Source organism: Ischnura elegans, chromosome 11 (assembly GCF_921293095.1).
Source record: "Ischnura elegans chromosome 11, ioIscEleg1.1, whole genome shotgun sequence".
NCBI lineage: Eukaryota > Metazoa > Arthropoda > Insecta > Odonata > Coenagrionidae > Ischnura > Ischnura elegans.
This window is the reverse complement of record NC_060256.1, coordinates 70,485,221-70,500,405: the sequence shown is the minus strand read 5'-3', so window position 1 is coordinate 70,500,405 and position 15,185 is coordinate 70,485,221. Positions and strand designations below refer to the sequence as shown.

Genomic DNA, 15,185 nt, shown 5'->3' with positions numbered 1-15,185 from the left:
GTGGAAGTGCATTTGCCCCGGAGCAAAATTGTTTGGGCTATAAACGGAGTAAAAGACTGGCTAAATACAATAATTATGCATGCATTAACTTAAATATCCCTTTATAAACATAATAAATAATAAAATGCCAATTGACTGCCCTCGTGGATAATTCAAACGGCGAGCCGTTTTCAATAATTTCCGATCGTATTTTGTTTCTTGTAAACATGGCTTATGGCGCAGAGAGTAATCATGTGTGGAGTTTGTTGACAAATTATTACGGTATTATTACTTAGTGTTCGTAGAGGCCTTCCATTACCGATAAATAATATCTTTATTTTTTAGCAGGATGGGAACGCTTTCCAGTGTACCGATTTACTAATGACGTTCTAGTGACTGTTACTCGTATCAAGTATTTGCACCGAAATGCCCACAGTTTGTTGTGCTATAGGGTGTAAACATATCACGGGGAACGGTGTTTGCCATTTAAAGAGATTTCCTAACGACGAGAAAAGAGCCCTTATTTGGGCTGAAAATGTTCGGGGGAGTAATTGGCGTCGGAAAGGTTGGGAGCTGTTGTGCGATGTAAGTCTTGCTTGACTTCAGCGTGACGATTGCCGCTGTGAAATCCACGCAAAACGATTGTACTTGACATATATCTATGTGTATCTCTTTCATAGTGTCATTTCGAAAGTTCTCAGTTCGAGAAAACTCGAGAAGATGGGGCCAGGAAGTTAAAACATAATGCTATACCTACTTTATTTCCATCCCATACAGTTTCCTTGGTTAGTATTTTGTTATGTCATATACTTCTCATCAAAAGAAGCCCATTTCCATTTCCGTTGCTCTGATTTGATGTATTTCATTTTAGGACGAATGCACAAGCAAATTCTTTGGAAATTCATCTACATTAGAAGTAAGTAGGTACGTCTTTCCTAGTGTGTTATTTCAATAATTCCGCGAGAACAGTTGTGAAATTTAAATGAATCGCTTTGAGAAAAATATCCTCGTGGACCGGGGACCGGCCGAACCACGAGCATTGGCTTTCCGGGCCACAGGGCAGACCACCAAGCTATCTAGGTTCCTAATATTTCTGGCCTGGTTTAATTGCCTTGGGAAAGAATGAACCTGGATAGCGTATCGACTTGCGCAGTGCCCCGGAAAGGCAAAGCTCCGTGATTCGATTCCCCGACCTGGGAAATTTTTTCTCACCACAATGCATGTGAATGTCTTTCCTTCTATCAATTTTCCCTAGTCACGAAGTACATGGCCATATAATCATCATTCTGAGGTTTCAATACACTCAGTAATGGAGGGAATGACATGGTTGCCCATTTATCAATGGATAAAGGCTTGACCAATGCCCTGAGTCTAGGCTGTAAACTCATGCATAACAGCATCTATTTTGTTTGAGGCTGGGTGAAGGAGTTTCAGCTGCTTATGTTTCCATAAGTGCTTTTCATATATTCAAATTTTACCCGTCATTTCCTGTTACTTATTACTGAGATCTGCATGATCTTAGCAGTATTAATATTCTGAAACCCTTTTCCCATCTGTGATGTGGTAGGTATTTGGTTAACGTAAAAACAAATTCATGGTAGCTTCATTATTTGTACAACTTGTTATGTCCACTGAGTTGCCTTTAGGATTTTTAGCGATCAGAAACCCTACCAGCCTAGGTTTGAAATAAAACATTTTCTGAAATCAATGCAAGCATAAAATTGTATTAAAAAGTAGTACTTTTTTTACTGTGTATCTAGGTCGCTGATCATGAAATACATCACACGTGTACCCTTAAAATTCATCATAAATGTCTTGAGCTCCCTTGGTTTATGTTCTCTTTGTGGTTGTAATAAGTTTAAAATGAGATTGCTTTAACCTTTTGTTTAGGCCGCTTTGCATGGGGCATGTCATTGCATAATCTGACGCATGTACAAAAACACAGTCAATATTTCGTCGTGTAATGCCATGAATTACTGGAACACATGCGTCAAGGCAAAATAGCCCCTGCTTCAATTCTGAGGTCACTTCTTGTAATTTCAAAAGTGTTTTCAGTGCTAACCTGCATAATGACATGCCCTATGTAAAATGGCATTTAGAAAAGAAGAAGCTAAATAGAATTGCATGTTGGATCAATGAAAGTTCTTTGATTTTCAAGCACTAGCATATCAGGGATGCTATAGCAAGCCATCGCTTAGCTACTGGTACAAATCAATTGAAAAATGGAAAGTTGGTATAAAAATCTTGGGATTTCCATTCCATTAAAGGAATGCCATAGCAAGCATTTTTTGCCACTTTTTCAGACCAACTCAAACACGTAAATTTAGTCAAAAAATCTTGGGGTATCCATTGGTTGAGGTGGCCTGTGTTCACCAATGCTGTGATACACGACCTATGTATCATCTTCTGGGATGAAGTATTTATGAATTGATACTTCAAATCTGAAGACAGTACACAAGTTGTATGTCAAAATTTTGGTGAACGTATCTAAAGACTTTCTTTCGACCCAAAATCCAAAAACTGTAGCCTCACCTCTCAGTTGCAGAGGCATGTATGTTGAAGGATGTAATGTATATTCAAATTCAACAAATTTTAATATGTTCTTATGTCAGTGTTTTATATTTTAGTGCCTTAATGAACCATATGATTTGGCACCATTGAGTGATGTCGAAATTCAGAAGTTACCAGACTCTGTGCCGTTAATATTCCCAGAGGAAGCTGATTTCTTTACAGAGGTAATATATGTTTGTTTTGACTCTTTTTCTATGTAAAAAAATACAGTTCGTTTTTATGCACATATATTTTTGAATTTATTGTGTCGTTTGTGATTTGGAAATCATAATGGTCGGTTGTTGTGCAATAAACCGCTCAAATAGAACTGATCAAGAGTAAAAAACATTTATAATTCCATATCAATGACTTAAGTATACATCAGTGATAGGGATAAAGTAATTTGAAATATCCTTCAAGCCTGCACGGTTTATAGTTTGGGGTTAATGTAGATACTTTTCAATGATAATTTTCTTTGGGCAATCTACTGAGTGATCGATCTTGCTGTGTGGTCACTCATCGAAATAGCGATCTTATATACCCGGTGTTAAATACTATCACCCTGTGTTTGGTGGTCGGTGAGTATAATCATGGAACATTAGTGGATAACTCCTGTGCCTGCTGAGCGCAACCAATGACTAGTGAGTCGCCCTCTCATTAATTTATTATTGTTTGTGGATTTTAAAGTGGCAAAGAGTAGATTCATTGAATATGTGCCTCAATTTCCGTTTTCTGCGGCGCCTCTGGATCAAATTTACCGTTTAAACTTTCCGCGCCGGATAATAGAAAAACACGGTCGAAAAGCGATATGAGGGCATGACATCGCCATCACAGGTTGTTTACGTTGTTCATGCACCCGTCAACTCAGGCGGAGTTGAAATGTGGGATTATGCATGTGGATTTAAGTGATTTTATTCGCTTTTTCTTCAGTACGCTGAGCATAGACCCCATTTTTTCGTGTATGAATTGTGAAAATGAATTGAGATCCCCGGTACGCCATGTTGCATCCTCTCCTGTGATTTAGGAATCATAATGGTCGGTTGTTCTGCGATAAACTGCTCAAATAGATCCGATCAGGGATTCAAAACATTTCGCATCCCGCGTGATCCAGTGCGCCGGCAAGCGTGGATCAATTTTATCGGAAGAGAAGGTTGGATTCCTGGGTCAGGAGCCTCTATCTGCGAGGTAAAGCGAAGTTTTTTTCGACATGTTGCTAGAAAATCACCTATTTTTGGTTTATAATTTTTCTAGATTGCACTCCTTGTCCGAACTTGTGATGGTCAAATAGTTTTGTGAAGAATTCCATATGTAGTGTTATTTAGCCGTCCTTTCAATGTAATATTTTGTGTCACCTGGCCTTTGCGCTCTCTGTTTATATTTTTTTGCCGGATGAGTACAGACAGGTTTTAACGTTGTCTAAGTGTTTTCTCGGGTTTGTGTCCCTCCCATCGTATGTCCTACTTAATAGCTTCGTCAGTGTAATTCTCCGTGATCTATTCATACATTATTAACTTCTGTGTTTAAGGTTTTGCATGGTAGAAAGCTTTAGGTGATGACAGATATTTTCATGTTCTTGTAATACTAGTTTCGCTTTTCTTCTCAGGCGCACTTTGAGGATTCAGCGTATGAATTACACAGAGCAGACGGTTTGAAGAAACTAAAACAAAATGCTGTTCCTACCATCTCTGTCGCCAGCCCGGTTATTCGAAGCAAAAGAAAGCAGACAGTGCAGCCAAGGATTGAATTTTCATTTGATGAAGGCGATCAAGTCGCATTTGTAAGTTGATTGGGCATTTTTAAGTTAATGGGGTAGCATAGGGTTGTATCAGTGTTAGTACAAGCTGCAGGGGCCATGTTGGTACCTTGAGGTGGTAGGCCTACGACATGTACTAAGCGATCGCAAGGTTCATGTTCCTATCTTCATAACTTAATCACAATTGACGGATATAACCTCTGTGGTAGTCCCTGCCCTGAGATCCGAATGGGGGACTAGTTTATCTGCAGAATATTATACCTAAAAGAATTTCATCCTGCCCTCTTCCATGGGTGATGGGAGAAAAAATTTTTTGGCAGCCTCCAGTCACCAAGTCAAGGCATCTGCCCTAGGTTAATGTATCATTTAGATGCCCTATCTTACCCTGAGATAGACCCATGCAAACTTTAAAGTGGCATTTCTTTTTGTCCACAACTGCTTATTTTGCGATTTAATTTGCTTAAATAGCAGCTAAACTCTATGTATAGAGGTTGTCCCACCGTCGGAATGGCGAACACATCTCTGAACTGATTCCATTGTGGTTCCATTGAATGGGCCTTAGTTTGGCTGTAATTAATTTATTTTCGAGCGGTATTTTTAACATGCGCTATATAATCCCAAAATAACATAGCATCATGCAGTGGGTTCCAGGGTTCGAGGCTTCGTCACAGCAGTATATTTTGTGGTCTTCATTTTGATCATGCGGCAACAAGTATTTCACTAATTTTAATTGCAGCAAGCATAGGAATGAGAAAAATTTTCTATCATCACTACGGCATTTAGGTATTTAAGTAGAGTCATTTCAAACGAGGAGATATGAAGACTATACTAATTTGAGACGCACATCACTAAACCAATGGACCCATCTGCATGATGCTGTGTTATTTTTGGATTATGCGAGCGTGCTGCGCCCGCTCCCAGCGGGCTTCCCCCGCCCTTTTCAATGCAGGTCCACAGAGGGATAGGCATGTCTCTAATTTTAAAATTAGAAAAAAAGGCAGGGTCTTATGTGCAAATTCAATTGGAATGTTCATGTACAAATTGAGGTCAGAGGACCTCTTTAAACACAACATTGGAAGTAATTACACTATCCTCTGTTAAACGCACATGATGACTCACACTTACATATCAACAGGAGACTTGAATGTGGAATCAGCCGCATTTTGATGAAAGTTATTCAAAGAATGTGAGATATTGTTGCAAATGAACAAATGTATCAGTTTGTGCGCCGTTAACGTCAGGAATATTTACCGGTGTTTTTTTTTTTTTATTATTTAAAAACCAATTTTAGGGAACAATAGCAATATTTATGAAGCAAGATATGCCGTCGCATGTTCTCTGATAAATTCTGTGCATTTTGGTACCTCATTTGTAGAGTTTGGTTGCGTATAAGTTGAGAAAAAGGTATCTATACAGTAGAAATAATATAGAAGATAGTGCATGTTAAAAATACCACTCGAAAATTAATTATAGCCAAACTAAGGCCCATTCATTGGAACCACTATCAGTTTAGAGATGTGTTCGCCATTCCAAATGCCATAAAAAATACGGTATCGAAAAAGGCTGAGCAAGGTACGTGGTCTCCCCCAGCTAAAAAAGCATTATTCATCCGCAAAATTTTTGGCGAGTACATTTGAGATAGGGATATTCTTATTCTATTACTTTTAAAAAAGTGTACATGTTCCCCATTGGTTTATATTTGAAGTTGAAATAATTTGTTGCGCATTTAAAAATGTCTGAAAAAATGTGCCTTATAACCACCTATTCGTGGATCTTGTCCATGTAAATGTACAAGAATCTGTTTATAAAACCATTCAGAAAAATTTACAGAATCTTGTACATTCTAATGTACCGTGTAACCAGGCCTTTAGTGCTATCCATCTGCCTGGGGTACTGGGGAGAAATTCGGAGGGTATTTTATAAAAGTGTAGTTACTACAAAAAAGAAAACAATACAAAGTTATTTTATTACATATCCATGTGCATTTTTTTTAAATTGATGAGGTTAAACTGGTTAATGTTGACAAAATACTTTTACCTTTACTGAAATAAGTTACAGCAAATTAAATAATGGACCACATAAGAGCTGATGTATTGGCCCAACGCACTTTTTGCCCGAGTGGCAAAAGCCGGTATATCAGCCTGCCGCACTAAAAGCGTCAAGTATCTAATGCTCTGATTTAGTTCAGGGAGCAGTGAGTGGGCCGATCAGAAAATGGGTTGGGGTTGGTTCTCCTGATAAGAAATGTTTCTGAGGTGCAAGCTTGGTCGTGGAAAGGTTAAGGGGTCCAGGGAAGTAGGTATGACACATGCGAAATGGTATCTTACCTCTTTTCCATCTACTAGCTATAATAGTCTTCAGGAATCCATCTTGGGTTCTACACCAGGTTAGTTCAGTGGTATTGGTCGACATTTTGGAAAACGATTTATCTTCCATGTTCAAGGCGTGTTACACACCGAATGACCAATTTCACACTCAGAGTGTAACATGCCTTTTCCACTTTCATTCCGAGTGTAACACGCCCTGAGAATGAAGAAGAGTCGTTTTCCTAAAAGTAAGCCAATATGACTGAACCAATCTCGTGTAGAACCCTTTAAGAATTCCTGAATACCATTCACCAGAAAAAATTTAATTTTGTTTATAATAGTCTACTTATTGGAGAAAATTTTGAAATGTGAAAATTTTCAAGCACATGAAAACGCGACGGCTAAGTATGAATGCTGGGAAAAGCCCGTGTGACGTCATTCTGGTTCCCGCTGCCACTGTGTGAGGTGACGTTGGGGCAAGGATATGTGCGTCGCTACGATGAAGGCTGCTAGCAGGTAGCAGAGTACCCTGCTAGCAGGTTGCGCTTGGCTTAAATAAGGATTATTAATACCTTATCAAATATAGGAAACTTTCCGAGCATAGGCAGTGTAAATAGGTGATTATTTAGAAATGTTTCCCTGACAAAACTTTGGATGCAGATATCTCGGGCCACAGGGCTTAAGGGCACGGGAAATTTTGCAAATTTCCATTAATTATGGAACACTACCATCCTACCAAATTTGAACGAAATCGGCGGTGGACACTTCGTGAATGTTCCTTGTGAGCTCTGTGCCTCATGCATGGATTGTTAATCTCAGATGATATATAACTCCTATCTACTCTAATAGAATCTAGGTCCCTTTGACGTCACATGGAGTGGCATCGCATGGGCGCCAATCTGGCCTTATTCAAATGAGGTTAAAATTGACCATTGCCATTTTTCTAAACTGGGTGTTCTAAAACCAAATAAATTGTATATTATGAATACATTAATGTTGGGTAACGAATCGCAATCAATGCCTTTCGTTTTCTTTGATGAAGGAAACTACCCTATGACAATCCAGTTTTCAGGTTTCAGTTATCATCAGTGGTCATCAAATTGTCATGCTATAAATTTGTAAAAAAAATTTGTTTTCTAGGTTTGCTATAAATTTCTGTTTTTGATATATTTTTGCTACAATTTAAGATGTTTAATTATCCTGCCACTTAAATAATTCCTTATGTGATATATGAAATATTTTTTAAATCTTGCTATAGATTGCTGAAGAATCTGTGGCCCACCATCATGTTGAAAATGAGAAGTTTCAAACTGTTAGCTCATCTGAATGTGGTACTAGTGGAATGGGTGAAAGATCCTCCCAGATGAAAGAGCTGAAAAGTCTTCATATCATGGGAATTGTCGATAAGCCTAAACCAAAGGTGAGGATGTGAATGTGCATTAACGCTCTGTAGTCAATCGGCTTTTCTGCAATAGCCATTTAATATGTATTTTTTAAAATTTTCTTCTGCAGGAAGTGGATGTAAACCCAGATGTTAATTCTGAATTTAGTGTGATAGAAAAGAGAGATTGTGAAAGTACGAGAGAACAGGTGAAGAGGAAAAGCGATGTAAGTATAAATTTCTGAAAATTCATGAGTGACTAGTTGTTGAAGTGCAGTAAAAAACATGTCTTTTTTTTAATACTGTGGACCATCCATAGTAACAAATCAGTGGGATTATTCCCCTCTTAACATAATTCTGAATTTATGTCAGGATAACCATTGTCATGAAATGACTTTCTGTCGCCCTTTTATTTATCCAATAATTTCGCATGGAGTCCTTTCAATACTAGAAGGAATAGGGTTCGTAACCTACCTTGGGGGATCATGAGTAGAGATACGTGAAAATGGCACTTAATTTTAATAATGAATAATGAAAATAGCACCTAGCATTTTAATTTTATAGTACTTTCAATTAGAGTTTATAGCATTTTGTAGCATCTATTATTTTCCTTATTTTCGTGATGTATCACCAGTAGTTGATGACAAAGTGTGATGAAACACAATTATTTGAAAAAACACGGAATAGTTTAAATAATTATGGGGTCTAGCAATAATAAATTAAGGAATAAGACATAAAGTAAATAATCAAAAATTATATTAGTAGCCTGAATATCATTTATACTAGTTGAGCATCAAAATTGAACCAGTTTCAAAACTTTCTTCCTTCAACTATTTGTGTCTGTCAGTCACAACTAGATTGTATTGGCTGAAAAACCTCTCTGTACCCATGATGCTAACTGGTGCTCAGATTGTGTGGAGTGCAGCATTATCAGACTCAGTTTTTTCTAAGCAGATGGCACGAAATATTCGCTTAACATCGCAGAAGCTACCAGTGTTCCCTCTCAACCTTTCTAGTAGCTGCCGATGAAAATAGATGTAACATCTTTGAAGCAGTAAGGCCCAATGTCCAGTGGCGTAGTGAGGGGGGGACTCGGCACGAAATTTACGAATTTTGCCATCGGTAAGGCAAATTTGCGGTTAAAATATCACAAAAGTCCAGTCATTGCGCCTATGTTGCATTTATTCATGTGCATCGCATCAGTATCGCATTTATAGCATATGCGATTTTTACGCATCACTGATCATGAGCTTTAATTTTGAAGGAATTTTTTTTTTTTTACTGTTTAATATTTTATTGCCTTAACAATTAGTAAATTTGGTTAACACCACCTTTAGCTCCAGTTTAAAGAATAGAAGATCAATTCATAATGATTAATGATTAAATGGAGAAATTTTAAATGAGAGTGTGCATTCTTTAAAATTGGTGTAATATCTAAACATATTTGTTCATTGAGGCAAACGCATTCCGGTGCTCAATGTCTATTTCATCGGTATTATTATTTAAAATTGGAAATTCAAAATTAAATGTTAATTTGAATAGAAAAATTATAATTAAAGGCAGAATACCTTCTCTGGTCTAGCAGTTTTACTTGAAAATTTTTAATTTCTTCCATTGGCACTAATGTTCTTTATGTGTTGCATGTATGGCATTACCTGCTATGGGTGATTTTGGTTTTATCATGCCTGTAATTTGCAATTTAAATGCAATATTTAATTTGTGGAGCAAATGGAAGAAGCCTTTAATTTTTGGGTTGAGAGCTAAAGTGAGCATTTTTCAGAATGGAGTTGTGCCAGTGGCTGTCGTTAAGTTCGGGAGACAATTAAAGCCGACAGGAAGAGTTAAAGGAGTGAAAGCAAGGAAGAAACAGGGTAAGGCTGTTATCATGAAGAGTATGGTTGTTCCAGAAAAAGTTACCCTTGATGATGAGGTAAGAGTTACACCATTGTTTAAACTTCTATCATAGCTAGTATTTTTTGTACAGAATTCCACATCTCAGCTGAATTTATTTTTATCTTCCTTCTTTTGGATGTATTGTCATAAACAATTTTATTTATGGGTGGATTGTATGGGTGATTACGAATTGTCAAGGCAACATCTGAACTTAATTGTAAAGTACATTCTTAAAATAAATGGATTATAATTTAATTTCTGGGTTTAAATGGGACCAAAACTGTTTAGTTGATACTTACTCATTGTGCATCCACAAATAATTTACAATGCTAGGATATCGAGTTTACTGACTTCCTTTCGTGCTCACTGTCGGCCTCTTTTTCAGTCACAAAAAAATTTAACTCTGCCTTCATTATTTATTTATTATTCCGTACTGTATGTAAGAAAGCATGAAGCTGATTTTATCTCAAATAAGAACTTCCATAACTATGAGACAAAAAGGTGTAATGATATGCATGTGCTGTCATCTACTCTTGCCATGTATTCTAAAGGACCTCGTCATATGTGTGTAAAATTGTACAAGCTCCTACCTCAATTTATAAAAAAAGAAAAAACAATGGCTGTATTCAAGAATTTAGTCTATAATTATCTATTGTGTTACTGTTTTTATAATGTAAATGACAACATCAGCAATGATTGTGTATGTCTTGCTAGTATTGATATGTTTTTTTTTTTGACGTGCCTTATATACTTGGAGATTGCCTACAATGTATCCCTTGGGCAAATAAAAGTTATTATTATTATTATTACTAAACATCTAAAAAGGTTTACATCTCTTTCAGAGCATACCTAGGGGATTTACTGAATAATAGGCTGTGTGTCCTTTGGTAATGTAAAAGAATTTCTTGATTGAGGATTTATATTGATGCATAATGCACAGTTTCTGTCAGTCAAAGAAATTTCCGTCACTGAAGCAGGTTCTACTAAGAAATCTTGCATTTTACCTGGAAAATGAGGGATGATGATTTATTGGGAAAAATTAGAAGTCAGCCTGCTGGAAAAATCACTTTCATTTGCTTTAAATTCATATTACTTTAAGAAAAAAATGCCATTTCATTTTGGTGTGGTAGTGGGTACATCCTCAGAATGATTGAATGTATGTTTGGCTACAAAGGTGTGTACTGTCAACTTTATGAAGAACAGGCTAAAATGTATTACACCTAGTTAGACCAAATTTTATGAATCTGTGTGGTCAACCATTTTCTTGTGTTTCAGGGTGCAGTTCATCTTGGGGATACTTCTGGAGTCATTGAGAAGTCAGTGTCACGGTGTTTTGTTTGTGGTAAAGTGATTGCTCCAGGCTTTGATGTACAGTTGAACATTCCCGCTGATGCCTCAAGGACAATTCTTCGTGAATGTTTGGAAGCTGTTTTAAATTACGAGTGCCGAATTAGTGATCGTGAGGTGCTGTGTAGAAGGTGTTCTTCATTGTTGAATTACATTGATAGAACAGAGGCTGAGGTGGCTCTTGTTAAAGGCGCTATATCAGTGTGTGTGAAGCAAGAGTTAGAAGATAAGCCATGTGTTTCCAGAAGTGAGCAGCTGCTGGAGAGGTTTTCAAAAGGCATTGGTGAGGCATTTTCTTTTAATCATTTCAAATTAATTGTGTATTTCTACTTTATTCATTGATTTTTGTGAATTGTGTTGTTTTTCTTGTAAACCTGGGAAACAACTTCAAAAAAATTACAAAAATAGTATTAAATAGTAAGATTATCTTTTTCTAGCATAATCAAATTCAATATTGGGGGATTTTTGGTTTTCAAGTTGGTAGGAAATAGGAATTACGAGATTTGGAAATCGAAGCAAGTTGATGTGGATGTTGTGTGAGTGAATATTTAGAATACATGCTCTCACAAAACGATGCATATGATTCTTAGTTTCACTAAATTGGCCCATTATATTTTACCTAGCATTTCATGATAAAATCTCACCATCTTACATCTCCCACAGCTAACCATTAATAAATAAAAGCCCAGTGAAAAAGTTGATGAATTTACATTGAATATCGTTTTATGATCTCATTATATTCTAATTTTGTTATCTTATGGCTGAAAATTTTAACTTTGTTTGGAATAAAATTCCTTTTTCTTCTTGCTTCATGATCAGATATTGTATTAATGAATTTATTTTCTGGTAAAGCATGTGATATTAACACGTATTGTGTATTTTTGATCACTCTCATATTTTGACTTATTTTGATGCATTTGCTGTGGTACTAATATAATATTAATACGTCAATGTTTCTTAATGTTTATGCATATAAGTACTTTTTAATTTTAGCTAATGAAAAAATGCATGAAAAAGTAGTCTTAATTAAGGATATGCACTTATGTGCAACGTATGTACTTTTTGTGTCGGCAAGTGAACTTGATCTCCTGGTACGATTTAGTTGATTACATAAACTGTGCTTCCTAGCCATCAAATAGAGACAACACTCGTGGATCCCCAATTAAACTCACTATGACAGAGAATGCCCAGGCAATGTCTAAATAATTTTGATATGATGCAATGGCAAGAATTGGTCTACATTCTATCAGAAGTATTTCTTTCAATTGTCGCTTCATGTCATTTAGGCTTATTGTAATCCAACCTTGTATGTCTTGGTCAGTTTGCTCTTTTATTCGTATTTATTTGGAAAATGGAAGTGTGATTTTTCTCCAATACCTCTCTCTATTACAGGAGAAAAGAATTATGTGATGGACTTAGAAGAGCTGTTTCTTGAACAGGTTAGTGCTTGTTGTTGAAAATGCGGTGTGGTTTTTGGAATCATGATTGAATTTATTTTCATCGGGGATTAAACGTTTAAATTTTAATTGGCATGTCTGAAAGTTTGGTATGGTCTGGAAAATTCTTATTTTTGTAATGTTAGAATTCCAGTACCACCTAACATGGGTGATCATCATCAAATTTAGTGTAATTGAAGTCTTTAATTTTAGATATTAATTACTGTGACAAAGTAGGTGATCATATGTAAATGAATTGGGATAAAGTGTGCATTTATATTTAATGTGATCTTTATTTCCAGACTGATGCAGAAGATAATGATCAAGAAAACAAAAGTCATTCAGTCGCTGTGGACGAATCATTGTATGATGAGGATAATAACTCAACGAAAGAATCAGAAAAGGTGACTGTTGATACTAGTCAGAATGTAAATGGAGGTGCTGAAGAAATTGATTATTCCAAGACTGCCAATTATGAGGCTGATTTAAATTCTAATACATTAGTTTGCTCAGGTGTGTCCATCGAAGAGGAAAGAACTATGAGTGGGGAAACAGATAGTAAGTGTGATCTAATTGGAGAGAGTATAGAGAATGTTGAAAATGGAAGGTATTCCAAAGCTTCTAATATTGCAAATAGTTCAACTACAAACGAAGATATGAAGCAATATTTAGGTGGTCAACAAAAAATGCACGAATGCAAGATTTGTAGCTTTAAAACTGGTTATGAATCAGTGATGATATGGCATTTACGGGGACATATGAAAAGCCATCGTTGGTGTGACTTCTGCAGTGAAGCTCTCCCAGAAAAAGAATCTGTGTTTACACAATTGAAGAAAATTAAACCTCGTCTGAAGCGAAGCATAAAAAAAATTCGTTCAAAACCCAGAGTCATCCTTCCTGCTATCCCAGTGGATACCACCTCTATAGCACAAGTTTCTTTGTCTTCCCTGTCTGATATGTCGTCGGAGACACCCGTAGTTTTAGTTGATACACTGACTTTAGGAAATGAATTTGTGCAGGAGGCAGAAGAGAAGGGTGCTGATAATGTACAAATGGAAAACATTGATGGTAGTATAATCTTCATGAATGAAAGTGCTCTTCTTTCAGAAACCGCTGAAATACTTCAGAATCCATTACCAGTCGAGGAAGGGGCAACTTCTATTGTAGGTAAAAGTCAGACAGAACATTTTTGTAATGACTCCAGTTTTTCTCCTAGTGTGCAGGAAACTGAAGCTTTAGAAATATATTGTGGAATTCTGCGGCCACCAGGGATTGAGCTGAGCAAAGTTGATAATTCCGATGCCGATGTTGTGCTCAGTGAGTGTTTGAATAACTGCTGTGATGTCGATGAGAGTAATCCTGTGGATAGTCTCAGTGGTGATCCATGTTGTATACCTACTGGTGAATGTGCTCCTCCTACCGAGGACTTAGAGGACAGCATGGAGACTAATTTTTTGGATACCCTTACATCCCAACCTGTGACCAAATACCCAGAAATGCTTTCAGAAATTTGTGATGAAGCAACTGATCAGAGTGATGTCTCGCCTGTCTGTGATATGCCAGATGATAATATGTCCAGTAATGATGTTAATTTCAGTCGGAGTAATGCAATTGGTGAGAGCTTAGCTCTTGCTTATGAAAACAGTGTTGCTGCTCTCATGTGTCAGAGTGATGATTCAGATGAGATGCTGTATTAATAAGAATTCTTATCTTAATCATGAAATCCATTTAGAACTCATCTGACATGTAGGGTAAAATTATAACATTATTTTAGGTAACTACGCACTGCTGTGATTACTTTCCCTATCACCGCCTGTCACTGCCAACTAGGAATCCACTTTTGTGGCATATGTATTTCATAAAAAAATTACAAGTTTGCTAGATGTGATGGATCCTATTACTTCATTACTTAACACGTTGCGTACGGATGGCGAGAATTCTCGTAATTTTTTTCCCGAACGTTCCGGAGGGATGACGAAGATTCTCGTCATTTAGGCGCATCAACCTAAACAATTTTAAGCGTGCAATACGTATTCGCTTGCGATACGCTTTAAAATTGTTTAGGTTGATGTGCCTAAATGACGAGAATCTTCGTCATCCGTCCGGAACGTTCGGGGAAAAAAAGACGAGAATTCTCGCCATCCGTACGCAGCATGTTAAAATGATATGATTGAAATTGAAATGATTGAAATGTAATTGATTGAAATTAGTATTCGACTGAATGAGAGTGAGGTGCATAATTTATGACTCCTGATTACATTTCAATTCATATATCACCTTGCACTTGAGAATAAGGTCTGCAGATGCTCACTTTTGTATGAATCCAATATTTTTATATTGCCGGGATATTTCCTATCAAAGGAACTATGGCAAACTTCAATCAAAACTCTTATGATAATTTTTGTTTGTTGATTTTTTCGTGTAGTAATTGTTGATCCTCTGAGACTACTGAAATCAATTGTCATCCATTTTTATTAATGGCATTTGTTTTCTTGTAGCAATTTTCTTCTTCTTTGGAATAAATTTATATATTTATTAGA

The 15,185-nt window shown here is 36.6% G+C and overlaps 1 protein-coding gene across 3 annotated transcripts; it reads left to right on the top strand.

Moving 5' to 3' along the window:
- The first annotated feature begins 243 nt into the window (after window positions 1-243).
- LOC124168014 lies at window positions 244-15,185 on the top strand. 3 transcript variants are annotated; one of them, XM_046546094.1, is made up of 12 exons: window positions 244-261; window positions 328-564; window positions 660-764; window positions 851-895; window positions 2,607-2,714; window positions 4,133-4,306; window positions 7,847-8,008; window positions 8,101-8,196; window positions 9,750-9,899; window positions 11,138-11,492; window positions 12,602-12,648; window positions 12,948-15,185. In XM_046546094.1, the coding sequence occupies exons 2-12, from the start codon at window positions 406-408 to the stop codon at window positions 14,340-14,342; spliced, it is 2,796 nt and encodes a 931-aa protein (XP_046402050.1). In that variant the 5' UTR covers window positions 244-261; window positions 328-405; the 3' UTR covers window positions 14,343-15,185. The 3 variants fall into 3 exon arrangements, with proteins under 3 accessions (XP_046402050.1, XP_046402048.1, XP_046402051.1); XM_046546092.1 differs by lacking the exon at window positions 244-261 and having other exon boundaries at window positions 270-564; XM_046546095.1 differs by lacking the exons at window positions 244-261; window positions 328-564; window positions 660-764; window positions 851-895; window positions 2,607-2,714 and adding an exon at window positions 3,341-3,714.

Bases quoted from the DNA above. Each gene is read 5' to 3' on its own strand.
- LOC124168014 (XM_046546094.1), top strand. From the start codon at position 406: ATGCCCACAGTTTGTTGTGCTATAGGGTGTAAACATATCACGGGGAAC. The intron at 4,307-7,846 runs GTAAGTTGATTG...ATCTTGCTATAG, and splicing joins AAGGCGATCAAGTCGCATTT to ATTGCTGAAGAATCTGTGGC. The intron at 12,649-12,947 runs GTTAGTGCTTGT...CTTTATTTCCAG, and splicing joins AAGAGCTGTTTCTTGAACAG to ACTGATGCAGAAGATAATGA.